A 20465-nucleotide genomic window follows, 5' to 3' on the forward strand; every position below is an offset into this window, starting at 1 on the left:
CACACACACTGAAGTTATAAGAAAAAGCTCTCTTGATCATCCGTATACCTGAAAAGAACCTCCCAGGCATGTTTGTCATACCTAGACTGTAAAGTTACACAAAGAAAGTTAGGCAGATAACTTTTTATGATTTATTTAGTGCAGTCACATTAGACATCAACACTAATTTCAACAACAAACACTATTACAGAGAGCACTGAAGAAAAAATTATAAAAGAAATTCTGAGGCAAGACTCATATTGCGGTGTTAAAACTTCAATTTTAAGATTCACGTTGAAACAAAGACTTACCTATCTGACCAACTTTTATTCTAAAAGGTACATCCAGTTCACTCTGTAAAGAAAAATAAGTATTAAATAGCTACACGAATTCTGAAGGTAACCTGATTTATATAGCAAAATTATTATCCTGACTTCTCATAAAACTACCCTCTCAAAACTGAAATTCCAGAACAGAAACAGTTCTCTATATGATATAGCTTTAATTATTTAACAATAATCATGTGAACACAGGTATCCATAAATATGGTTAGGCCTATAGAAAGCCTAAAAACAGAGGAGTCACGCGTTTCTAGCAGTTCTCTCCTACAACTTTGATAATGCCTTGCTCCAAAGGTTATCTAAGAAGTAGATTTTTATTTACCTAAGAGAATATAATTTATTTTTTTGATTTGCCAAATAGGTGTTCTCTTTTTAATTATCAGTAAATACTAAGCATTGCACTAAGATATTTTAAAAGCTTCAACAACAAGATTTACAGAAAATTTCCAATTGGTACCCAGCTGCTGAATTTCCTTCCCCTATTTTAGTGTAGTGTTTTCTAGATCTTCCACTTCAATATTCTTTTGAAATGAATTAAGTACAATCCAAAGCCATGAATTCTCAGTCTCAAAGATTATAAAAAGTAAACCTGCTTTCTCAAATGAGACACGTCAAACGCTTCTCCTACATGACAAAACAGCCTTAAAAACCGCTTTTTCCAACAGCTCAAAAGTATTAAACAAGGCTCCTCTCAAAAGAAGATTAATATCCCAGTTAACATCTCTGCCAGATTTCCGGTTTTAAAAAAGCATTCTGAGCTATAATTAAGAGTCTAACATCAAACAACTTTATTTGACAAAACTAGCGACAATTCTGTGGCTTGTTCTTGTTTAGTGCTTTCAAGAAACAATTGAAAAATACGGAGCATTCCAACCCTTTTCTGGTTATGACTACATATTCCTAGAAATATTTCCATATGCTTTATATTCTCAGTGATGACCACTCTTTTGGAACTCTTAAATATTTCTTTCTATTTTTTTCCTGCAGGAGGCTAAATCTTAAAAGTCTAGTTATTGTTAAAATATTAAAAAATAATAATAAAGCTTAACTGGAAGTTTTCTTGTCAGCTTTAATTTGTCATTAAAATATATCAAAAGAGTAAGCGAAAACAGACTCACTTTGAATATTTTTATCTCTACACTTGGTCTTTAGTGAGTATGAACAGGTATGGAAAGAGGTTGAAACAAACTGTGAGAGCAAAGAAAGATCTCTGCTCTTGACAGAACCAGAAGCAGTGAAATAAATGCAGGTACCAGCTACTACATCTACCCAATTTGATACTGTACTTAGGACCCACAGCTGATTTCCGAGAGGGACTAGCTCAGTTTGGCCTGCTGATACAACTGGACCATAAGTTTGACCTTGAAGAATGAGTTTTCTGAAGATTAAACTCAAGAGGGAAAAAAATGAAGGAAAATGCTAGAAATTAAAGGCATTTTAATGTTTTTGTTTGTTTGTTTGTTTTTGTTGTTTTTTTTTTTAAAGACAACTGATTTACAGACATTAAAGACAATAAGAGCACTGGGGTTTGATATTAAGGAAAAAAAAATGATGTGCTGAAAATACCTCAAGATTATAAACTAAGAAGCAACAGGCAAGATCAGCTTTTGGTATTTTAAAAGAAATTTCACGTGGAAGTATAATAATGCAGCAGCAATCACTGAGGAAAATAAATCCTTTAAGTTGTACTAGAAGACTGAAATTTTAACAAAAATGCACCAATATCTTATTTAATTTTTTAGCATTTCAAGCCTCAAACATTAGAATGCGTTACGTATGCACATATGCACAACGCATCAATTCAAACCTCTACTACTAATTTCTCAGAATCAGTGTTCTCTTCTCAGGAGCATACTAATGATTTAACCCATAGCTTTTCTATTTTTTTTTTTTTTTTCAATAACATTAGCAAAAATAGAACCTGTTAACCAAGTACCTACTTTGAATAACCAGTAAAGAAGGCATACTGTGTAAAATTAGACTATAATAAGTAGTCCCAGGACCCATTAATACCACTTTAAAATTAACGTAATACTTACTAATGCATTCTCCTTTATTTGTAAATTGTCAAGTGCTACATTACCTACATAGAAGAAAAAAGTACAGTAAGTTATTTCAACTACTGTGCCATAGAAGTTGAAACAAGGAACAAAACTGCAACTCTCCCAAATACACGTGGATAAAATCTGAAAATCTGACTGCAGTTATAGAAGAGCATAATAAACAGCAATTTTGTATGAATTATTAAACACTGATTACCCAGGCAAAACTTAATGATGGTAGAGACTACAGAAATATCACCAGCTTACATTCCAGCATGTTTCTGTAGTGGTATCTCGGTTTTGATGATTTTACACAGCAGGAAAAGCCTGCATAGTAGAACCACAAAAAGGAAACCCCATCACCAGATGTTTTCAAGCTGGAATTGCAGAGGATGCTAGATAATCTCATTCGGGCTCCCTTTTCTCATGAAATGTTGGGCTTGATGATCTTTTGAGATCCCTTCCAACCCGGGCTGTTCCATGAAATGTAAGGATTCTTGCACAGCTATTTCCAAAAGCACCTTAACTTCTCCTGACGTAGCAACCACAAAATTAATGCCAATGAGAAAAGTCTTGTTCCCTCGTGTATGTAAGGGATGGAGGTAAGGCCTTCTCCAGGCAGTACCTCAACAGCATCCTCTTTGCTTACCATGTGGCAAACTTGAATGTTCCCTACGTGCATCAAAACCACCTATACCACCTTATTCCATTACTGTTTGTTCAGTACATGACTTCGAGCACTCAAATGGGAGGTGAAAGACAGCTCCCCGAGCACCCCACACCTGCGCTGCAGCCCCGGCTCCCCCTCCTCGCAGCACCACCATGCTCAAACCACCCCTCGCTACCCCATGCCAGACGCAGACCCCAAAGCACGCTCACAAGAAATCCAAAATAAACGGGTTTTTATTTTCCACAGAGCCGGGCTGCAGCACCCTGAGGCCAGCGGCGCCCACCCGCGCCTTGCCTCAGCGGGAAATGGCCGCAGCCGTGAGGCTCCCCGACCCCACACACGACTGGGGAAGGGGCACAAGCCCCCCTCGGCTCCCCGCACGGGCAGCCCCCGCCTCACGGCACTGCCCCTCGCCGAGGACGGGAGCGCGCAGCCCCCAGGCGTCCCCTCACGGCCGAGGGGGCAGAAGGGGGAGAGGAGCCGCTGCCCTCCCGCCCGCCCCTCAGGGAGTGGTCGGCGGCCCACGGAGCGCCCGCCCCTCACGGGGCAGCGTCTGCAGGGAGGCTCCGCCGCTGCAGCCCCCGGCCCGCCCGCCCCTCAGAGGGGTCGCGGGCGGCCGGACCCGCTGCGGCGTGAGGAAGCGGCCGCCCCCCGTGAGAGTACCGGGCTCCTTACCCCCCCCATATGCCCAGCTTCAGCTGGGACTTGTCCAGGTTTTCCACATAGTCGCCCAGGAAGCGGTTCAGCAGGTCGGCCACCACCGACTCCAGCACCATGGCGGGGGGGGCGGAGAGGAGAGGAGGGAGCGGAGCGGAGCGGAGGGAGCGGGCGGGCGGCGGGGCTCAGCGCGGAGCGGCGCCGGGCGCGCTCCCGACATGCAGGTGACGTGGCGGGGCGGGGCGCAGGCCGCCGGGGCCGCGCAGGGGCGCGCGCCTCGTCCTGGCGGGGCCGCGCGGGGGTGCCGTGAAGCCCTGTCAGAGCGCGCTGCGCGCCGCCCGCCAGCCTCCAGTCAGCTCCGAAGTGCCTGCGAGGCTACTGGGGTCTCCACGGGCGCTCTAGGTCCCCATGAGGGCCTTGCAGTGGCCCCCAGTGCCCTCTGGGATGTCCTTGAGGCCTCCCAGCACAGCCCTGAGGCCACCCGTGGCCCTGCGGTGCTATCTGGTGCCCCCTCTGCTCTTCAGGTGCCTCCCAGTTTGCTCCAGAGGCCTCCCGAGGCCCTCAGTGCACTCGAAAGAGCACTAGTGGCCTCCCAGTGAGCTGTAAGAGCTCCGGGCACTTGCCAGGATCATCTAGCGTCCCTTAGAGCCTTTCTAGGACATGGTGGAGCCCTAGAAAGGTCCCCAGTGCCTACCTGTACCCCTTCAGGCTGACCGGGACCCCCACTGGACTGCAGAGAGCAGTGGAGGCCTCCCAGTGCATGCTGTAATCTTCCAGGGTGTCTCAGTGTTGCCTGAGCGCTTCGTAGTGCCCCTGCGTGTGCTCAGACACCCCCTGGAGCCCTCAGGGCTCTCCAGGGTGCCCCAGAGGCCTCCCAGAGCTGCCCAGAGTTTCCCTGAGAAAAGCTGTGCTGTGCCTGAGGTGCAGCCTGGTACAGCGTGTAAGTGCGAGCACTGAGCACTGATGCAGTGGTGCCATCTTTCCTGTCCACCTCTTTCTTCAGGAGATATGCTAGCCACCATTTTGGCTGTGGTTTGACTGAACCTGGTTTGTTTTTACAGCGCACGGAAAAAAATCATTGCTGTTAATCTAGCTGTCCAAGTGACATGAATAGTGGCAGACAGGGAACACAAACAAGAATGTTGATCCTGAAAAATGCATCCTTCAGGGAGTTGATGCCACTACGGAGAAAGTAGATGAGAACATGCAGCCCTGTGTGGTAAATCTGCAGGTAACCATGTTGGTGGTAGAGCAGAACTTTAAATTTCAGGGGGACTACAGTACAATACCTAAAGTTATCTGTCAAATGCATTTTTTGGTTTGCGAAATATGCAGTAGAGCACAGACTGCAGCCCAGAGCATGCAAGCAACACAAGAAGATTCTCTATTTGACACCTTATTTAACATTCTAAGAGATACATGCCACATCTGCACATTGCTGTAAATATATGTGCCCACATTCTCTGCAAAAATTTTTCAACATTAAAGATTCAGTGCATAAGGCATACCCTTATGCCACTAAGACCAAAGTTCAGGCTGACAATGGCCGTTAAACACAATGATCCACATGATTTGACTGGGGAAGTCATATCACTGTGTGCTGGAGACACATGGAAATCCTGGGGAGGTTCATAATTGGAAAGAATAATACAAAAATACCTTCTTGTATTTTTCCATAAGCACCCCACTACTAATCACAATGACATATCAGTGCACATTGGATGTCTGTTCCCTCATGTGTACTGTGGCAGTTCTTATAAAAGCACTGACAGATGCTTTATTAATTGTCACTGTATTAGTCAAAAACATAGGTGCATATTCTAGCCCTTTTGCAAGACTGGTCTACGCCTATATTTGGATAAATTGGTTTTATATTTAGTTGTTAGTGCCATTTTTGTTCTTTCTGAGAATTCTAGCCATTCATACCATGATTTCTGTTTTCCAAAGTCAACGCCAAGTTATTTTTTTCAACCTTAATAAGGTTAAACATTAATAAGTAGCATGTTGATGCAACTTATCTTCCATAATGGCCTAAAACTTGTTTGCCATGTAATTGATTTCTGCATTTCTGCATGTTTGAAACAGAGGGGGGACTTTTAGCCAAAAATGATCAAATTCTCATTTTAAGCTCTGTTTAACTTAAGACACAAAGATAAATTGCTAATTATGAAAGTTATAGAAACTATATAAAAATATTTTTTTTCTTTTTTCTTTTTTTTTTGTTCTTTTGTGCAGTATTGGCTGTTCAAATCCATCAAATCCACTTGTATCATAGGGAATCGTCAATGCAAGAAAACAAGATGCAAAATTGTGCACAGAGCTCCTGCTGTTAGGTAACAAACCTCCATTTGTGATCATTTTTATCAAGCTTTAAAACACCTTCACTTACTACTCTTTTTATATATAAACCATGACAGAATAAATAAGTTTTGAGCAACAGCTAACAACAGCTTATGCTCTTATATCAAAGTATATAAGAACAATTGTGCAAATCAGTGGCTGTATGTTCTCTATAACAATTGTGGAACATAAACACAATGATATATCCATTTTCTCTGCATTTCATAACAGTCATAATGATTTCTGCACAGCAAAAAAATGAAGATCAATTTATCACAACTATGGATTATTTGGGAAAAAAAAGAAGAAAACAGCTTGTATGTGGTCAAATCACTTCCTAATTAACCAAAATGACTTTTGAAAATCATCTTGTTAAAGCATGCATTTGAGTAAATGAAATTACTATTGCTCTTTACAAACATGCTTCCCTAACAAACAGAAATATGTGGCCTAGTGGAACAAATTGCTCACAAAATAATGTGATTTCACCTGGAAAAAAAGCCCCAGAAAGCCAAGTCTGCATCAAATATTCTGTTTAAGTAAAATCTACATGTATTAAAAACATAAAGGGGAAACAGGATGGAATTATGAATGGATGATCTGTAAAGAAGACAGTTTTAATATTTTATCAACCATAGATACATATGCAGTTACTTCAAATTACTGAGATATTTCTGGTAAATAAAGATGCATAATTTTGCACCTTTATTACCAAACAGTCCTTTGGTAGTCTTCGTGAGCCTCCCTTGCAGATAGGATGCCACTCAAGAATGACATTAATGCACCTCTTGCGTGTTGGTAGGTACCATTCCTTCTGTGTTCTCAGTGAAAAAGGTAAACAGACCAAAAAGAAAAAAAAAAAAAAAAAAAGTTACATGACGTATGAGTTCTGTATCTAGAAGAACAGATACAGGACAAGCAGAAACTTTGGTATTTGCTTACCATTCATTGAATACACAGATAATGTTCATTCACTTCAGGAAAAAACATGCATTTTGCCTATTTTTTCTAAATACCAACGTTGAATAGACATGACTGACTTGATAAATGTGAATGGAATCACCAGTTTCACTCAGCTGAAATTCATGAAAACATGCTCTTTGTGTATTATGGTAGAATTTCATTAAATAGAAGGATCTGATGACTCCATCACTGCATAATGATTTCGTAAAAAGAAAACAGAAATACAGCACTGTAGCAAAACTTATTTACATGGCAAGATTTGCTCAAATCCCTGAGGTAAAACTGTAAAAAAAAAAAAAAAAAAAAAAAAACCACAGAAAATCTGTATTGAAAGTTTAAAGTTTAAAGCTTCAGTTTTGTGAATAGACCTTCACATTGTAACAACAAATATTTGCTTGGTGTTGCCTATTACACAATTTTGTACATATAAATAAATGATTGTCACAGCATAATGCTAATCTGAGGTGGGTACATGGACTGATTGCTCAATAACCAAGCTTTCTTCTCTTATTTTACTGCATTAATATTACAAAATCTCCAGCTCCTACCATCTGACTGTTGGCAAGTGAACAGATGGCAAATTTTATCCACTGTACCTCACTAAACAGAGTATATGCCTGTTAGCAGTTGGGAAATCAGCCAAGTAATGTGGCATCAACTCTCTTCATCACAAACCACACAGAGATTAGAGGATTTTCTGATGAGTTAGATCAGGTTGCCAAAAGCCTTGTCTGTACAAGTTTTGAAAATGTCCAAAAATGGTTACACCACAGTATCCATGAGCAACTTGTTCCTTCTTCACTCTGATTCTGAGTTTTTTGGTTTTTGTTGTTTTGTTTGTTTGTTTGTTTAATACCTTTTAGCTACTGCGAATCTCCCATGATGTAATTTTTTACTGTAACAGTGTCAGAAGAAGTAACTATATATTTAAGACACATTTTTGGACTTAATAGATGCAAGAAATCAGTATTGATAATTTTACCATCCTCCTTTATCTAAAAAAACCTACAGTATTCCATGGATATAATACAATATGATATTGTTGTGTTTATTTTATTATGTTAAATTTTTATATTAACAATATTTTTGCACTAAAAACACCCAAATTGCCTTACAACCAGCTAGGTAATAATTTCCTAAGATCAATATTGGGAATTTTTGCAACACGTATCTCAAATACATTAGGAATGAGTAAACCCAGCATAACACAATATATTAAGATGGTTGAAACACTAAGAAGATGCCAATATATAGTAATCTCCTTTCCCTTTTTTCCTTGTGACAGCTGGAAGCTTCCAGTTCTCAGTGGAGAACGTGGGAGAATTAGTATCTGCAAAAAAACTGTGATGCTGTTTCAGTGTGTCCTTTTCCTTTCTGTGACAGAACAATAAAACATAAAGGATTTTCCCAGGCGCAAAAATAGAAGAACTAATTGATAAGCAAATGGAAGAGTGTCAGTATAAGAAGCTAGTGTTAACTTCAGCTACTTTTGCCAAGGCACAGCTGTTTTGCACAGGGACAAAGCTTATTAATAAAAATACCTTCAACTCTTTGGAGAAACCCCAGTTTTGTTTCTCAGAATAATTTTAAACTAGATGTCTAAATTCTAACAAAGTAGTTGTAATTGTTGCATATAAAAATGCCACCTCTGTTTCTGAATAAATAGATACACACCCTTTCTCATTATACTCCAGGACAAGCCTCTCTTCATACTATGAACAAGTCTTCAGAGAAAATCTGGATGTAAAAAATGACAATCCTATTGACTGTTCTTTGTTCAAAGCTTAGACCCAAAGCTCTTCACAGCTTTCATGTGATTACAAAAGAACAAATACTGCATAGATCCCACATGCTAAGAAATAATGTTGTATCTGCAAATGAGGATACACATACAATCTTATTATGACAGGTGGTTTTCAAGGGAGTTCAAAGAATCATTTCCATGATCTGCTGTACTATCTGTGTCTAGGACATTTGTTAATTAGAACTTGCATTTTTTGTGTGAAATGTCTAAGCCAAGAGGATCGGTCTTTCTGATCAGTGTTGATCACATGTATGTCATACCAACTGAGATTTGAATTATAAATTACTGATATCTTTTATCCCAAGCCAGGGAATCTTCAAAAAAGCAGCTAAGTTGCATCATAAAAGGAACTTAACTTAATTTTTTATGAGGACTTTATTTGATGGTATTTCTGGAAGTCATAGCTTTTTTCTTCGGTGATGTGCTGTGAAGATGAAAAAGCCACTGGCTATGTAAGAAAATTGCCTGAAATAAAAATGAACTTGTTTCAGTGAATATGTTGCCTTTGAGTGGGGAAAGAAGCAATAATAGTCCAGTCTGGACCAAACATACTTGCTTTCGAATGATGAGCATAATTTTATTCACTTGGTAAGAATTTGAACTTACTCATTGTGAAAGCCCATATGAATATCTATGAATACAAAAACAAACCATTTCACTTGAGAACAATTTCAGTTATTTGCACATTAACTTGCATGTTGGAACAGTTCTCCAGCAAAACTCACTAAATGATAGAATTGTTCAAGATAAATTTTATGAATGGCTTTTTTGGAAGAGTGTTGACTGGTTTTAAAGAAATGGGATGCTGGAAGGTAGCACAATCACTTACTTATTATCAGCTGAAGTTTGCTTTGGAAAGTGCTAAGAGAAGAACAGTAGGGTGTTGCAGTTATAATACCCTTTGTTTATTAAGAGTTATTAATTTTCCAGATGTAGGTCAGTCTTTATATTATAAAGTTAAGAAAATTACCAAATATCCCACTTACTATGAACTCAGAAAATCAAGAACAAGACTTTCTTTCTTCTCACAGAAGGCACCCTAACTCCAGACATTTCTGAACTAGACAGTTTTGGTTAAAAAAAAAAAAAAATCTAAGCAACAGGAAATCAAAAATCTTCACCATCACCTACTTTTTACAGAATCTATTTATAAGATGCCCTAAAGTTTTCAGATTCTTAGTTGAGGCTGGAAACATTAATATAGGATGCCTTATTTGCTAATGCATTACACCAGTTCCAGAGTCAGACAGGAGTAACAGTCATCAAGGTCACGAGTCCACAAGACCCTGCGAGGCAATCCATCATCGCACGCCATGGGCATATTCATGAGCAAGTATGCTCCTAATTTTGGAGAAAGGTCTTTCTACCCATCTCAGCAGGAACGTCTTAGTGTTGTCTGTCAGATTTGTTGTAAGTGAAATCATTAAGTCTCACGTGAAAGTTTGTAAAATGCTTTTGAATGCCTGTGAACTCAGAAAGTGCTGAGTTCACCTGCTGAAACTTGCCTCTTTTTGACATCTGAGGACATGGCAACTAAAAACAAATGAACTTAGAATCAATATTTTTTTCTTTTTGATGAGGCCTTAAAATCAGTAAATTTGTAAGTGTAAAAATAGAATATGAAAGTTGTAACAACTCCAAGAATTTGAAGACAGGCATTATTTCACTATCTTTTGTAAGATGGTTCTGCTGTAAAAGTCAGGAATGGTCAGTAAGAGTCACAAGAGTTGACATGTGCCAGGTAAAAGAAACCAGTTTTGCTTTGTTTTTTGTTCCCCAAAAGCCTGCGTAGTTCCTCATATTACTGCAGATGTTGTTAGCACAGCCGTCACTTTTCATCAGACCGTTTGATGACCTCATCCAGGGATCTGTAGCTGCAGTGTGACTAAGCCACGTGCCAGTGCAATGTGACTGAAGCAGGAATACTGTTTCCTTGCCCTGAGGTCAGGAAGGGAAACACTTCACTATACAAGAACTGTCAGACATTATAAACTGAACAACAAAAGATAAAGCTCTGGAGAGTTGACATTATTTAAAAAGTGGGCATGGACTGGAGAACTGGGTGACCACATACAGAAGTGATTGTGAGCAATGTGAATTCAGGCCAAAGTCCATAGAAAAACTTTACTTCAGTTTTTAGTAAAGACGGTGGAGAAAGTCAGAATATCTAAGGCAGAAAGTACAGAGAAGTAGAATTGGCAGCTTTTCAGGAAAAGCCCAGACATGAGCTGTTCCCAGTGATCTCCATGACAGAATGTTGAAAGAGCCAGCACACAAAAGCATAAGTCCTGTAGCAATGATTTTTAATTATTCTGTCAGTTCAAATGTGTATCTCGGAACAACAAGCATTGTAGAGAAATGCAAGGGTAAAAGTGATATGATCAGATACAATGCCAGCAGAATTGACCTCAGCTCTATGGAAAATCTCACATAGATTATGTCAAACTGAGCTCTGTGGTGCCCAAATTATGTGGGTGGCTAGTTCAAACAGGAGGAATTGAAACTGTCAGGGGAGGCAGTACCCTGCAGAAGACTGGTGCCTGGCTGGCTGAGTACCTCTGTCTCTGATTTAGCTCAGAATCACTTCTGAAGTTTAAATCATCTGTGTGATTTAGGAATAAAGTTGAGGAGGAACTCCCAGAAGTAGTTAACAACACTACAACTCATAACCCTCCACATCAAATTAAAATCCAGGCTGAACCCTACTTAGGGTGTGCTGCTTGCCTCCAGCACCATAAGCCCGGAGGCCCTAGATAAGAAGACAACTTTGGCTCAGGATCAGAGTGGATGGGAGCTAGGGAGAATACTCTAAACGGAGGATCTTGTGTAGATACCCAAAGAAATTAAGCCTGAGTCACCAGGCTGGAATAATTTGCAACACAGATTTATGAAAAGCAGATCGTGTCATACCAGTTGCTGTCTTTCTTTGACAGGATAACTAGGTCCACAGACCAGAAGAATTTGGTAGATCTAATCTAAGAAGATTTAAGCAATGCATTTTGTACAGTGCCCAATGGCAAATCACTATTTTAAAAATCTTTTTTGATGTTTAGTTATTCTTTTAAAAATTCTGAATTATTTTTTAAAAATTGTATTAAAATAGAGGACAAGTACACATATGTATAAAGTGGCTGAAGTTGAGATTGTAACAGGTAATGTTCAAAGAGAAATTACATGGATGGAGAAATCAATCACAATAATGATTGTTTTTCATGGATAGCTGCTGATGTCCAATATGCTTTACATTTAATAATAGGGAGAGATAAAATCCCAGAACAAACTGGATACTTATGAAATTTGCAGATAAACCAAAGCAGAATGGTATGACCAACACCAGTAATTGATTATTCAGGAAGCATCAGACAATGATATAGACTAGACAGATCGATGTGCTATGAATCAGCAGTCCTCAGGCTGTACAGAGTCTATTTATTAAATACAACAGTGCAAACCTGGGTGCTCACCACTGATCCCAGTGTTTGCTATGAGAAAAAGAAAGAGCATCCCAAAAGGCAGAATCTCCCTGAGCTCTGCTTCGGAGGTCCCAAAGAGACCAAGTCCATATGCACAGCAGCCTCTGCTCCTCCACATTAACAGCTGGAGTCCATCCTCTGGCATGGGAGAAAGTTAGCTGTCATTTTTCCTCTTTATTATGTGACTTCATCAAACCACATCACCAGGGCCAAAGGAAGCCCAGGGAAATAACGATACCAGTCTGTTCCTGTCTTTGTCCTTTTCAGCAGAATGGCTCCATATTTCTTACGCCTCTCCTACAAATCAGTGCAACTTACTTTTCCTTGCCCTTCATTATGATGTCAATAAAAAGCTTTCCATAAGAAGAGGAAAAAAATTAAAAAGAACCAAGTTATTTAGCTAAATCTGATTCATGTTTATTTTTGACAATTCTGTATTCTACTCTTCCTGACCTCTTAACAAATTGCACCCACAGTCTCCTGCATCCTGCTTAGGAAGCAGCAAAGGCAGCCTGACCTGGTCTATATAATTTGTTAATTATTTGTAGAAAATATTGGGAAACACAAACTCTTCAATTACCACATATTCCGCAGCCCTAAGCACCAGCATTCAATAATCAAGCTATTTATAGATTTAGCCTTATTTCATAAGCTTGCTTTTCTCTCGGAGCCATTAACCCTCTGAACAGTCAACATACGTGACTTAGAAAGGTTCAAGGTTGTGGATAGGAATTGAATTGTAAGTTGTATGTATTTCAAGCTGTCCCTTATCAAAAGGAAGTAAAAGCTATGCAACAATACCTAATAAAAATAACAACATAGCAACTACTTTTCCAGATTTATTTTTTTTTAGGTGAAAGGTAGTACTTGGCAGATGAGAAAGAAATGAACAGCCACTGCTTGTTTTTCTTCTAGGTCTTTATTTTTGACAGCAGCAAACCATATGTACTTTTTTTTTTCCCCTGTTGTTACTGTAACGAAGAAGCACTCTGTTAAATATTAAACACGTACATGAATTAAGCACTCATATGCTGTGCTGCAGGAGTCTGTAGAAATCAATGAGGTGATCTAGACTATTTGAATGACAAATCTTCTGGCTTACGCATTTTAAGAATTCAAAATAGCAATTCTGAACTGCAGACGCACATCAAAAGCCCTGTCTCCCTACACTTTATACCAAATCCTAGTCATGTAGACAGACTAACTGCATGAGTACAGGGATCCATCTGAATTCCACAGCTAGATCAAAAACCTGTCACATTCAAACATTTACTATTTACATCTCAGGTTAAAAGTCATTTAAAATATCAAACTAAATGTTTTTCCTCCAGGTGAAACCTCTGAAGGAGTAGTGTCCAGCACAAATATCTTTTAGTCTGTCTCCCAATATTGACCTTGTTCAGCTCCTATTTGCCTTTATATAATACCAAATAATGTCCTGGTTAGGTATCTATGTATTTTCCCCAACAATAAACATTTCTCTTGCAAGTCTGGGAATTAGACAGTCATTCTCATTTCAAACTTTTAAAAAATTATATTATTTCCTCTAAAATACACAGATGAAGATCTAAGCTGGATTTCAATTAGACACTGGCTAGTTCCAAAAATAGGCTAGTTCCAAAAGTCCCATTAAATGGGAAGAGATTAGTAAGAATAGAACAGCCAACCCTCACTGTAAAAACTGAAGACTAACAAACATGTAAGACATCTTCTGATCCTCTGAACTGAACTAAGCTTTTTATTTGCTTGAAGAATATTTTGTGCCCTCTCACAGAGAAGCCGGAGTCAGCATGGAGACACATGGCCTCTAAGCAAAGTTGAATTCTTGAGCTGGCAAACTGCGGCAGGAAGCAGTGTGCTCTGCTTAAAACCAAGCTGGCCACATGTAAGTAGTGTGTGATTGACCACATAACACACATTGTCCACTTTCACTTTACAAGAAGAGTTACGATTCAAGCGCTTGCCTTTATGGCAAATAGCAGAACAGGTTCTGCATTCGGTATTTTGGCATAACTGCACAGGAGTAACACACAAACCAGAACTGTGGTGTTGCAATTGTCTGATCTGCAATAAGTCTCATTCCCTGTAGAGGCTGTTGGACCTGTGAAACTGATAATTGCTAGCAGAAAATTCCCAGGGGTAAAAATGGGAGCCTCAGATTTTACGTCCAAAGTGCAGACCAGGTATGATATACAAAGCTTTCATGAGTTGAATTTTGCCACCATCCTACCTCTGAAATTTGTCAGCAGCATAAGAGGCAACCCACCAAAGTTTAGAAAGTTCCTTACACTATCCTAAACTTCATGTGTGCTGTATGTACACCTTTGCCATTAAAATAATCAAATTTGAAGATGATGCTACTTCTGAGAATAAGAAAATATTTGAAATAAGTGGAGTCCTAACCTTTTCCATAACATGACAGTTTTGCTCATAACTACATCAAATTTTACCTACTTCAAGCATTTACAATTCTGAGAAACACCATTTTAAATTTTATCTGTCTCCAGGATAGAGCTCTCCAGAAGCAGATAAAAAGGCTTCCTTAGCACTTAGGTACTAAAGGTGGTAAGCACTGAAGCTTCCCGTCACCCAAATCCCTGAACTCTAGTTGGCATTTGTCAACATAGGTATCATCTGTTAGAACTAACATCACCTGATTTCCAATATCACTATAACAAGACAGTCTGTAAGAGCAGTCGTATTTCTTACCTAATGCCCTCAGTCAGCTGCTTTTACCACTGAGGTAAAAGTTAGGCAGGAAGGAAAACACTGAGCAGATGGGTATGTTTACTGGGGAGTTAAACTGTGGTCAGAAGCACCACTTACAATATTTCTGGGAATTGGTGTAGTCAGGAAAGTATAAAAGCATATTATAATTAATAACTGTATCAGCCAGCTCAGTCTTGAATGTGTTTGTCAGGTTGTGATCAGAAAACTTTTTTTTTCCAATTTGTCTTTAATAATTAATACAATTACACTGTATAAAAAACACCATTTTTTACTTATGAGATAGTTTGGAAAACTCTTTTTACTGAACATTTGAGAAGTACTGAGAATATTTAACTGTCCAATGCTAGTTTGTGAACTAAAGTAGATCAAATTCCAAAATACAACCTTTTTACATACTGTAAAGATAAGAGTTGGCAACTCAGACACAATTCCAACATTTTAAGAAATCAATTTAGTGGTTTTTTGCTTGTTTGTTTGTTTTACCAAAGATAATGAGCATTCAGATTACCCAGAAATTGTAAAATTTGGGTGGATGCAGAAGAACTATTTCCTTGAAAAATAGATTTGGCATGTAAGTTATTGTATGTTCTCCAAAAAAAAAAAAAAATGTTTCCAGTCATGTGGATTCTCATTATATAACAGGTGATTATGCATTTTAAAAGACAGATGGATCCTTTGTAAGGTTTTTTCCTTGGCATAGGGTGATCAAGGTCAGTTCTGAATGGGACTCATGTCTAAAGATTTCCCAGTTGAAAAGTACTGATTCACTCAGTTCGTGTCCGGAGTGCACAAATAATTTTACTGTCATCCAGTGCAATAATGTACAAGGAAGATCAGACAGTGCTGGTTTGTATAGGAACTCATCATTCACAGAAAAATGAACCCCTGTTGTTTAAATTGAGACCAAAAAAGAGACATCTGAATGTAGGCTGTGTTAACACACTGTTGTTAGTCTTAAGGCTGGTCCAGAAACTGACCTCATTGCAAAACCCTTTGCAAGCTTTGTGTTCACGTGGGTAAAGGCAGGTAATAATTAAGAAGAGTAAACAATAGCTCCACAAATGCAATGAAATTTTAAGGAGAAAGCGTTGAAGCAGAAAACTACAGAAGGCCTGCTTAGATCTCTGTAGTTCCTCAAGATTATCTAAACAGGCTTTATCTTTCAGGCAATGTTCTTTGCTCCATGAATCCTGGCACTAGTAATCCCCAGGTTGTTAAAGCCCTCTATTACTGGTAGGTCTTTACCAGCAGGAAACAACTCCTCTTTCAATCACCTGATGCAAAATTAACACATAGCAATTCTTCTCTTTGTTGGACACACACTGTGATTACACACTGTACTAGCTTTATGATTTCATAAACTAGTGAGCTAAGCCAATATAATCGGTCACACACTGATCTAATCTCGGTAGCCGTTTTGGTTTGATTATAATATTGTTCATTTTAAGTTCATAGTAGTTGAGTCTATGTAATGTGCTTCTGTGATGTTAATATTTACTTATCTGTTTAAAACAATAAAATCAGAAAAAGCACACAGAACTAGACTATGCCTTTGTAGCCCTTTACAGGTACCTCATGTAACACAAATTAGGACTTTTAAAAACAAAGGCCTTTATTAGAGAAAGCCACCTCTTATCAAGAAAGATGAATTTATCTGATAGTATGATCAGAGGAGACATGATCATATCTTACCGGAGAAGAATAAAAGAGCATGTCTGGATTAGTCTAGCAAATGGAAGGGTGATAAGGATACGGTTTTTCTTCACACCCGTTCACAAGTGCTATGGAGGGAGAAGAGCTGGAGAGTCCAATGCTGCCAGCTGTCAGAGATTGACCATGGGTGAAGTTGAGGAGCATAGCTATCCAAAAAACGAGGCTCTATACAAATTTTATAGTAGGGCAACACCTAAAAATCTGCAAAAATGTGACTGCTCAACAACCAGGTCTACATATCCGGTGTTTCTGAATGTGTTAGCAATTTTTTTCTCTATTGATCTTGTCAGTGTTGTACACCTGATACAGACATAAATTTCCCTGGAGATATCAGATAAATTGTCATGCTTTTTTATTAACTTGAATTAAAAATGTAAAAAAGTCTTTTTCTTTCACCAAGTAAGATTAAAAATTGTTTCTTCTCCCAGGAAGCAGATCAAAGGCTTTTTGAAAGAAGGGGAGTACTTCCTGAATGGTTCAGGTGCATAGCAACGTGATGTAATTCATAACATAAATGCAATTTCTGAATGTTCCTCTTATCCTGGTGCTTGGCAGGAACTGTATTTCACTGGCAATTGGTAAGAGACATGCAACTGCTGTGAAAGGAATAAGTTCCTTTAAAAAGATACGTTTGGACTAATCAATGAATAAGATTTTTAAGTGGCATGACTGATGAGATAAGTCTTAAAATAAGATATTTTTACATGTGTTCAATGTAGAAGGATGCCCACAAGTGCCAGATGTACTGTTACATATAAGAACTTCAGTTTTGGTTTTGTGTCACAGACTTGTCTTACATCTTCATCAACATATGACAGGTTTGTCATATTGTGCTCTGATTGCCTTCCCTTCACTGTGTGCTCAGGTTTGTCCCAAAGTTTCAGTCATGAAGACTTTCTGTTTCTGCTGCATTAGGATTGCTGGACCTGCATTTCCTGAAAGGTCCTTAAAAGTAACTCTTTTGCTAATGCAAGCAGAGACAGTCTAGTACCAAATATTTTTTTAGACCCTGATAAGCAGGGTTGTCTCAAGTTTAGACAATTGAGAGGGTTAATTTCGGCTTTCACTAATGATGTTCTGAAATTATTTCTGTGCAGTAATACCTAGTCTCAGTTATGGGCTCTTAATTCTGGGCCAACACAACATTGAGCCAGCTTCTTCAGTCTGGGAACTTGTTAGTGCAAGCCTATTGCCTGTGTGCATAGGACAACTCATAATTGCTTTGTACCTTGAAGGTGTTTATATCCTGCTTGCAGCGCCTCTGTGTGGTAAAATATGCCCAAACAAAGTGACCAAGAGAAAGAGGAGGACACCACCAGTATGCCAAAAACACCAGCATGGAGAGGCTGCCGGATGAGATGTCTTTCTCTGAATGACAGGAGAAATGACATGTTCAGCATTTAAGCAAGGAAGAATCATAGAATCAGAGAATGGCTCGGGTTGGAAGGGACTTTAAAGATCATCTAGTTCCAACCCCCCTGCCATAGGTAGGGATGCCACCCATTAGATCAGGTTGCCCAGGGCCTTGTCCATCCTGGTCTTGAACACCTCCAGGGATGGGGCATTCACAGCTTCTCTGGGCAACCTGCTCCAGTGCCTCACCACGCTCCGAGTGAAGAATCTCCTCCTAACCTCTAATCTAAATTTACCCTCTTTTAGTTTAAAACCATTCCCCCTGTACTGTCATTACCTGACTGAGCAAAAGGTTGCTCTCCGTCATTTTTATAAGCCCCCTTTAAGTATTGAAAAGCTGCAATGAGGTCACCCCAGAGCCTTCTTTTCTTTAGGCTGAACATCCCCAGCTCTCTGAGCCTTTCTTTATAGGAGAGGTGCTCCAGCCCTCTGATCATCTTCAAGGCCCTGTTAGTGCTTTGTTACACACAGATAGATTGCCTCTAGATAGAAAAAGCAAAAGCTGTTCACTTGTAGAAAATATTGAGGTAAGCAAACAAACAAAACCACACCATTCACATCTCTTTCCATCTGAATATTAAGCTTTATGGTTTATCAAGGCCACTAGCAGCAAGTTACTCCCTCCTCATAGCTGGCATTACAGGACATGGAAGCACAGCTCAGGAATGCTGCCAATGGTCAGCAGTTAGAAGGTTAAAGTGGTAGCTGCTGAAGTGTAATTCTGCTTTTCAAGGAGCAGCATTCTTATTTCCTTGCTTTATCCATAACACTCCTTAACTTACCTGTGTGGCTATGTTAAGTTAGTCACATCTGTCCACAAGCCAAAGGGAAACAGAGATTGATGTTTCATGTCAGACAGAAGCTGAATCATTGCCTAAACCAACATAAATTAACTGCTCTATAATCTCTCAGTAAATTAGTTTTACCTTTTCATGGCATGAGGAAATGCCAATAAGCTTAGAGACAGGAATCTGAAAAAAAAAAAAAAAAAAAAAAAAAAAAGGCATCAGCACAATCATATCATTTGCTTAACATAGTAGGAGGTAAAATTCAAGGACTACTAGCAGTCATAATTTAATCATTTTCCCCTCTCTTTTGTCCATAAATTGGATTTGAGAAACTAAATGAGTGTGTGTTGCCTGCAGACATTCTTTGCTAACACCAACATCCTTCAGAATAGCATGGGAAACTTCTGTCCCAGAAAAGACCTGGATGTTTCTCACTACGGTTGGAATGGTTGATATTATTCTTTTGAAATAGTTTGTTTTAGAAATTAACTTTCAGAAAACACACATTTAAAAAAAAAAAAAAAAAAAACTATCGACCTTGAATATTTTATCCTCAAAATCGATAAACTGTTTTTGCTGCTTGAAAAACTACTACTGTTTCATTCGTTCCCTTCCCTTGCCTGGACCACTGCAGCTGTGGTCCTTCCCAAATCTCCCTTGCTTTTCCTCATGTCCCAGTTTGGCTCTCTGCCCTGCTCCTCCTCTCCTTTTGTCTTCTCCAAGCCCCAGTTCTTTCAGCTGTTTTCCTGCTGACTCTTTGGCCAGATGAACTGGTCCTCCCAGCCACAATCAGCATACCACTATCATCAGCCACTCCTGCAGGGGCTGTCATGTCCTGCCACCTCCCCAGGGCAACCCATCAGCCTCCCTCCCTCCCCTTGGCCTTCACTCCTCCTCCTTCTTACACATCCTGCAGGAGGATCAATGCAAGTTCTGAAAAGACGAGCTCTGTGCTGGAGCCAGAATAGCTTTGTTGTGGGAAGTCTGACTCTGCTTGTATCCAGGGACTGAATCAAGCTTAATGGCTCTGCAGAGTTCATGCACGCCCAGCTTTATCAAAATAGCAAAACGTAGTTTTGTCAGGCATGCAGAAGCCAGACAAGACATACTGAGCTTTTGGCAACTAAGATCTAAGTCTGCATGGACAGTGTGCAAGTTACAATTTATCAAGGCTTTCTAACTTGCACAAGAGCATTGAGAGCCTGCTACAAGAGCCATGCCAATGCTGTATTTGAACCATTTTCCCAAGCCTTTGGTGGCAAGAATCAAAAAACAAGGTCTCATTCCTAAGACTGGTCATTAGGCTGTGCCTTTTTATCAGTGTTTCTCACTAAATGGTAGCCTGGGCTAAGCATACAGGCTAGAAAACTTAAGGCTAAACACTTAGAGTTTGGCAAAGTTACATGACTGAAATCCCGCTCTTATGACAGGAAGTGTCAAGCAACCTGAGCAACTAAGTGAGGAGATACACTTGTAATCAGCTTCCTAATGTTTCTGGTACCAGTACATTACCTTTCCTGCTCTGAAGCCATTTTTCAAGGAAAGTTATAAA

General features: G+C 39.4%; 1 protein-coding gene and 1 long non-coding RNA gene across 2 annotated transcripts in view; one reads left to right on the top strand and one right to left on the bottom strand.

Annotated features, from left to right (window-relative positions):
- VPS13C (vacuolar protein sorting 13 homolog C) overlaps positions 1–3828 on the bottom strand; it is an 89976-nt gene extending 86148 nt beyond the window's left edge. The window contains 3 exon segments of the mRNA XM_032194724.1: positions 291–333; positions 2360–2402; positions 3708–3828. Of these exon segments, the coding sequence (XP_032050615.1) occupies positions 291–333; positions 2360–2402; positions 3708–3808 (187 nt within the window). The 5' untranslated portion in view covers positions 3809–3828.
- Positions 3621–6878, top strand: LOC116493375. The gene is made up of 3 exons (XR_004253751.1): positions 3621–3781; positions 4751–4920; positions 5925–6878. It is a non-coding gene; the product is annotated as an uncharacterized LOC116493375 (long non-coding RNA).
- Positions 6879–20465: the final 13587 nt, after the last annotated feature.

The sequence above is a fragment of the Aythya fuligula genome, chromosome 11 (genome assembly GCF_009819795.1).
Source record: "Aythya fuligula isolate bAytFul2 chromosome 11, bAytFul2.pri, whole genome shotgun sequence".
Taxonomy (NCBI): domain Eukaryota; kingdom Metazoa; phylum Chordata; class Aves; order Anseriformes; family Anatidae; genus Aythya; species Aythya fuligula.